Source organism: Garra rufa, chromosome 3 (genome assembly GCF_049309525.1).
Source record: "Garra rufa chromosome 3, GarRuf1.0, whole genome shotgun sequence".
In the NCBI taxonomy this organism is placed as follows: domain Eukaryota; kingdom Metazoa; phylum Chordata; class Actinopteri; order Cypriniformes; family Cyprinidae; genus Garra; species Garra rufa.
The window spans coordinates 33,744,938-33,752,604 of NC_133363.1; the positions used below are offsets into that span (position 1 = coordinate 33,744,938).

General features: G+C 43.3%; 1 protein-coding gene across 2 annotated transcripts in view; it reads left to right on the plus strand.

Annotated features, from left to right (window-relative positions):
• The window catches only part of nhsl2 (NHS-like 2), a 125,641-nt gene extending 117,980 nt beyond the window's left edge, over positions 1–7,661 (plus strand). Inside the window, exons 5-8 of one of the 2 annotated variants that reach the window (XM_073835977.1) lie at positions 748–885; positions 1,158–3,638; positions 3,741–3,888; positions 4,783–7,661. In XM_073835977.1, coding sequence (XP_073692078.1) covers positions 748–885; positions 1,158–3,638; positions 3,741–3,888; positions 4,783–5,104 — 3,089 coding nt within the window. In that variant the 3' untranslated portion in view covers positions 5,105–7,661. The remainder of the gene's footprint in view (positions 1–747; positions 886–1,157; positions 3,639–3,740; positions 3,889–4,782) is intronic. The other variant, XM_073835978.1, reaches the window with a different exon arrangement.
• Positions 7,662–7,667: the final 6 nt, after the last annotated feature.

Here is a 7,667-nt window from a genome sequence, read left to right on the forward strand (position 1 = left end):
AGACATAGAGTGAGTGAGAGAGAGAACTGTAGCGGATGGGTGGGGGTAACAGGGCCAGAGGAAGAAAGATTTTTTTCACCTCCTTTTTGTTGGTATTTTCATGAATGAAGCCAGCCCACATGTTGGGAGGTAATGAGGTTTCGTTGGGTGTTTCCGGAGAGCTGTTTTCTGAGAGACACAAGAGGTATCCATGTAAAGAACATAGTAAGAACTGGGCTTAATTTGCACATTATGTTCAGTTCCTTTCATCATTGTGAAATGGTGGACCATTTATCACAGCACTCCCTCCTTTAAAATTATTAAACAACCAGTCCAATTCAGTTCTTGAAAACACATCAGCATTTTATTGTCCCACAGAAATGATAGAAAGTTACATGGATCTGCCATTGGGTAGTGCTTAGTCAATATCCAGCTCTTGTTTTGATGTATTATCCAGTGTCCATTGTCTGATTTCATTTCTCCAGATCAATCAGGCACCATGATCAAGTCTCCAGCTAACCATCTATCTCATGTTGGCTATTGCTTTTATCCATAAAAATATTTTTTCATAAATTACCAAAATGCTTGTCATTGCCTTTACTCAAGTCTGGTTAGGCAGTCATAGCTAATGTTTTTCAGCCTAATCGTAACATGTATATGACAATATACCTTTTATACAACCATTTTAAGGTCATAAAAATAAACATAATTTATCTGACTGAAGACTGTCAGTTAGCCTGACAGCTGGTATCTCATATCTTGCCTCAGGCCAGAGCTTTGATAAGCACTCCGCACAGCACAGAGAACGGCGGGCCGCCTTTAGAACTGATTCAGCGGTCAACCCAAAAACCGTTCGTCGCCCGAGGAGTGTGGTTGCAGGCCCTGATGTCACGCTGCACTGCCAAGGTGACTAACAGGAAGTTAGGCAAGTTACTGACAGGGTCACAGAGTGCAAAAGGAAATTAACAGGAAAAGGACAATGGGCACTGACCAATGATTTCTACCTAGAGTAATTTGTAAATCTAAAATGTAATGTTTGTTTGAGCCACACATAGGCTTTGACAAACTGTCACAGATTGTAATTTGTTTTAGTTAGCAATGTTCTGAATTACAAATTTTACAAAACTTACCTAAAAATTAAGAACTAACTTCTGTTTTAAAAACTATTTTGTCTTTAGGTGACAGCAAAATTCTTGCTGTTGATCTAATACAAGGTGCCTGTTCCCCAGGATCCTCTCAACCCAGATCTTTGGAGCCAACCACAGAGAACACAGGCCAACAGCATATTCCCCTTCGGAAGACCCAGAGTGACCTGGAGTACAGTGTCCCCCCATCCCCAAAGACCCCATCAGGCATGATGGATCATGCCACTCTGATGTGCCCAAGCCCGTCCTGGAATGGCCCAAAAGGTTCTACTTTCTCTCCTTCCTGGAATGACTCTTACAACTATGCCTTGGTTACTAGTCCTGCTTCCAAGCAACCAGTATCTAAAACTGGAATGTTAACACCTGGAGGTGAAGGAGGTGGTCTAATCTGTCCATCCCAGACCAGTTCAGGCCTCTCCATGAGCTCAGGGTCACATTCCAGCTCTTTCACCTCAATCTCGGAACCATGTGGACACCGGGTGTTTACGGTGTCCACACAGGGGGGTGGCATTCCAGTAGGGAAACGAAATGACATTGAGGGGGCAGTTTCCACTGCAGGCACAGGAAGTAACAAAAGTGAGCAGGAGAGGAGATCAGCCCGGTCCAATATCTTCAGGTTCCGTGAACGTTCACTTTCAACACCAACAGACTCTGGATCATTTTGCTCAGCAGATAATATATGTTCTCCAGGTGAGGCTGTCCCTGTCGTTCCAGAGGGTGAGAGCTATGCCTTGTTATATCCGAGCAACAGCTCAGAGGATAGCACGAGCACTGATAATGTTTCTGTGACCACAGGTTCAGACTTTCTTCCAGATGGTCGACTGAGATCACGCTCACGCAGTATCTCACTAAAGAAATCTAAGAAAAAGCCACCACCTCCAGTACGTAGTGTATCCCTGATGAAGAACCTATCGGAGATTGGAGGAATGGGCTCCTACCACACTGAAGGGCACTTCAGAGATGGCCGACCCAAAAGTCTCTTTATCCCTCGGGATATTCAAGATTCATTCCAGCCTGAGTTCCTAATTGTCAAGCCTGAGGAGGATACAGATCAAGCCCACAGTAGCTTGGAGACATCTTCTGATATTTCTCAGCCTGCTGACAGGGAAACAGAGCTTGGCTTTCCCCCTCACTGGCAGCTCAACGAGTGGAAGTCCAACAATGATCCCTACCGCTCATTGTCAGGTTCAAGCACAGCCACAGGTACCACAGTAATTGAGTGCATGAAGGTGCGGGGTAGCTCAGAATCCCTAAATTCACCCTCAACCTCACGAGCCACGTCTCCATCCCAGCTCTCAATTGAGGCTGAGACCAAGGTATCCCCATTCAAGCCTCCATGTCTCATGTCCCCATCCAGTGGCTACTCAAGCCAGTCTGAAACTCCAACCCCAACTATATCAAACACCCTCATCACTGGACCTTCTCCAGTTGGCTGCAAGATGCGCCCAAAGATTCCAGAGCGTAAATCTTCCCTTCCAGCTTCTGCAAAGGATAAATCACGTTCACGTCTTTCTTTTGAACTACCTGCAAACTCTCAACTGGATCTGTCTTCTGTCAAACCTAAGCCGAAAGCTAGTCGACGCCACTCTGACACGTCCACAGCCAACAAACCAGGTAAACTCAGCCCTAGTCAGTCTGCACTGCCTATGGTTACAACAACAGATTTGCGAAACATCCGACTTCGTTCAGTAAGCCGCTCAGAACTTGAGGACAGTCCTGATGGCTCTTCTGACATTATAGAGGAAGAGCAAAGTCGAGATCTCAGCCCTCCAATTACTCCCTCTAACATGAAACAGTCAAAGCCACCAGTTGCAATGAAGCCGCCTCTGCCTAAACGGCCCATGAACTTGATGCTTAAATCTCCGTCATCCTCCCCTCTAGCACCTGAATCTCCTCCATCTTCCCCTGTAGACCGACCCATGCCTGTGGGCAACATCTATATGGTTGTAAGAAAGCCCAAACCTAAGAGACCAGCTCAGGCATCACTCAGCACACCTGCAATAGCCCCACAAGAGCCAATCCACAGCCATGTACCTCCTCTCCCTGAATTTGATCTGGAGCATGGGATTCCTATTGAAGAAGATCTTCCATCCCCAAGTAGCCCAGAAAGAGAGGACAAAAGTAAGACCCTTCCAAGTAGAATGACAATTTCCTGTTTAGCGGAATTAGAGAAAAGGAAGTTCAAGGTACCTCCTCCAGTCCCGAAAAAACCCAATGTTCTCCTTCTGCCCTCTCCAAGCACCCAGACCAATGGCGGGGCAGAAAGGCAAACTCTACTTTCCGACAGCATCTCCCAGTCACCTACAGGTCCAACAGCATCTGACATTGAGGTAGATTTGCTTAAAGATGAATATCAAGATTATCCTGCAAAGGATCATGGAAACCATAAAAACCCAGAAAGTTATGAGACCTTTGGAATTCAAGAGATTGATGTGGCAGCTGAAGAGAACAGTTCAAAAGATTCAGACTGTCATCAAATTATGGAAAGAGAGACACCAGCAGAGACAGTAACAGGTTAAAATTTGTTTGCATTTTCAGTTGCATTTTCAGATGTCTTTCTATACAGTATATAGTCAATTCGGGGTTTAATTTATATTCTTTTATGCTGCTTCACAGAAACTTATGCAGAAACAGAAATACTGGAAGATAGCAACTCTGCAGTTGACAAAACCGAACTACACATTACAGAGGAAACAGATGATGATGTTTTTGTCCACACACCCACAACTCACACCACTGAGGACCTCTTTACTATCATACACAGGTAAAATTTGTAGTTGAACATTCACACTCATTCATTTAGCGATTTCTCTCTGACCAGAATTACTTTGGTATAATTTGGCATTATGAATACATATGCAGATATGGTCTGGTACTGGATATCTCAGACTATGTCTTCTAGTGCAGAGGTCACCAATTAGTCACTTAATTTTCCATGTCCATGCGTGAAAAAAATAAACATCAATAGGCAGGGGTAGGCAAGTTCAGTCCTAGATAGCCACTGTCCTGCTGAGTTTAGCGCCAACCTTAATTAAACACACCAGAACAAGCTAATCAATGTCTTCAGGATTACAAATGCCCTGTCCCAAATGGCACACTTCATGGGCACCTTCAGTCCTGAGGACTTACACGCTGCGTGCACATGTCCGTTAAGTCTACAAGGGTGTCCGTAGGGTGTCCCATTCATCATTTTAGCCTTCAGAAGGATGCTTGCGAGCACCACCTTTGTGGCTAGTATGTGCCCTCGATCCAGATCCAACTCTTCCTACCTTACACCCTGATCCCTAAACCTACTCATCTCCACCCCCTGGATGTGGATGTAACCTCATCCCCTGGATCTTGTGTACTGCAGTGAGAGGCTACTGGACCCAGAGGAAGTCTGTGAGGGTTTAGGATGCCTTTTGGGTTTTTTCAGGGTTGGAGCTAAACTCTGCAGGACAGCAGCTCTCTAGGACCGACTTGTCTACCTCTGACTTAAGGTAACAGAAATAGGAAATTGATTTATTAGCCAGCTATCATTCTGGAGGGCTGCTACTTTGAGGTTACAAATCAGTAACTGTTTAGGTGTCTTTAATTAGGTTTGAAGCTAAAAAGTGCGGAATTGAGGAACCCTGGTGTAAACTGTTACACAACATTTGTATTGTTCTGCCTTTTCTAGGTCAAAGAGGAAAGTTCTTGGTCGCAAGGAACCAACAGATTCATTTGGAAGCAGGCAGTGTCTGGTCTCACCTGTGAAAAGCAGTAGCACGGACCTCCGAACTCTGGGCCTCGGGACCACTCCTAGGTCAAGCTCACGAAATGAGAACTTTATGGCTCTTCTCCAGAAAAGAAGCAGCAAAGCCAGCAGCGGGACCAGAGTTTCTGCCATGGAGTTGCTGAAGAGCACAAACCCATTGGCACGACGAGTCACAGAGTTCTCTCAGTCACAACCAGATGGGAGTGCAACGAACACACCAAAACCAGCTCCACAGGACCAGTGATTCCACTTGTAGAGAACCACATGCTGGATATCAATATGGCTGGTTTTCTGTTACACTCCACTGCCCATCTAAATGGTTTAATTTGCAAAGACCTCATGCTGAAGGAAATTAAGTGGGTTTGAGTTGTTGCTTTCAGACAAGGGGATCACACTAAGATTGTTGTGGAGTATAGTCAGTATTAAAGGAAACTGAGCCCACCACTGATACAAAATTCAGGCATCGAAATCTGCTATTCTGGAAATATGAATGTGATGATGAAACTCTTGAATGAAAACTGACATCAAGAAATATTTTCAGACTGTTCACTATTTTAGGAGCCCAGCCTATATTTGTGGCCAAAGCCTGCTCTGCCCACTTCAGTGGTGGACTAGAAAGTGTCTTAGTAGGATAATTGTGTTTTAATAGACTGCACAAACTCGCACAGAGAGAGGAGTGTATATGACACAAGTCGGAAACATTCCACAAAGGTTGTAAGCAAGGTCTGGTACCCCTTAAAATGAAGCACTTTCACCAGTACAGGAACTAGTTTACAAGACAAAAAAGCTATATTTGTTATTTTCCATTGTTTCCTTTTTCGTTTTATTTTTTCAAAAAATATGAAAGGCCATATAAATGTCTTATTGAGTTTATGTAATCTGTAAAAAAAAAAAAAAAAAACGATGTATACGATATATATATAAGAAAATGTAACTGCTTGATCAAAGACACAACAGACACATAGCTGTCTATATTTGTGACTATTCTTGGGAAACTGCCTATTATTTTATAAGCTCACAGCACACAAGGGATCGAAGTGGTCATATTGAACCATCATCATGCAATACACCTGAACCCACATCTAGAGATCTTCCCACACTGCCAGAAGTGTAAACAGACAACATATAGCTATGCTTGTGCAAAACGTACAACAAATCAAAAGTGTCATAGACAAAACACATCTTTGAAAAGAAAATTTGTGGACGGTACAATTTGAGGAAATAGCACAGAAAGTGCTAGTTCAAGGGGGAGGATACTAGACTACAGAGGAGGGTCCAGTAAGTGTTACCAGAGGGTCATTGGTTTGGTTTCTTTGCAACTCAGGAAACCCATCATGGCTACCGGTCCAAGTGTATAATCTCTTCACAGAGATTCCACTTGACAACACACAAAGTATCAGGCAGGAGATTTACTAATGCATATAAATGGTAAAAGAAAACCAAATTCATATATCTCTCATTCTTGGCTCCACATTTTCTCCAGAAAAACCAGACAGCACTTATTCCAGATCATCTCACAAGACATAGGATCATTTATATCCAAGTGCAAAGCTTCTCACTTTATGTCCATTTCAGACTATGCATCAAAGATGAATCAGACTTGCCCTTCTGTCAGCACTGGCAGTGAACGTTAGGAAAGGGTGAGGCAGAGCTCAACAGTGTTATGTTTAGATTAAATTTTTGACCAAAAAGAACATAGAAAATACTTTTTTAATGGTTGCCCTCCATGTAACTGCAAGACCGGATTGTAGATTGACGTTTGAATGCACAAAGACTTTGCAGACTTTGATCAAATGTGGTAATTCACTCAAGGACTTGAGCAGGTCATCTGTGGTAAACTGACCGTCATCCTACATGAAGGGAATTTTAGAGACTACTGCAAACGGAGGGTCTACAGCCGGCAGCCGCAGAGACTGCTTCTTCTTACCATTCCGTATGAAGCTCCCCTTCCTCATGTGACTGCTCTTCTGGCTCCCAATCAGACAATGGACAGAAACCTGGTGCTATTGAGCCGGAGAGCCCTCAGCAGTCCAGGAGAGGAAGTGCTTGGCAAAAATCTGTTGTAAGTCTGAAACAAGATCGATGTGGATCTTGTCTTGATGTTCATCTTCTCAGACTAGTCGTTCAGGTATTCCGACAATATGAAAAGCATAACGTGAAAAAAAGAGACAGAATACCACCACATTAAAATAGTGTGTGACACTTGTTTTAAATATTTAGTGAATGAAAAAAAAAAGTCTGACAACCAGTGTTTATTTGCCTTGTACTCTGGCGTGAAGCCTCTGTGTTTTTAAATGCCTTGGTATTGCACTTCCGTAGAAGTATGCAGAGTTTCTTTTACTCTTTTTAGGATTTACTACTATAATATTTATCACTACTCTTGTGTACTCTGTGCTTAACCCTATCAATGTCAACAGTACTCTCACAGGTACAAGTAAAAGAGAGAGGGAAGGACAGTGGAAGGAGATGGTATTATATGGGCAAAACAAAAGAGAACTAAAGAAATGTACCTTAGTGGACCATGCGTATCCCTGTGCGTCGGTAATGTAAATCCCAGAGAGGGGAGACGAGTGTCCATTGGAAAGACATATATACATTTTAATCACATTAGTAGTGTTTGACAAACTGACCCAAAAAATCAATTCCTCTAGCGTTTCACTGGCTTCATTCGAGCCGTTTTCTCTTTCCTCACATAGCCGATAGGGATTCATTCTGAATCCCATTTCGGCACACAGAAGAGAGTCGAATGTGCCAACTAAGGAGGAAAAAAGGGAGTCCGGAACAAGTTTGTTAACAACCATCTGGTT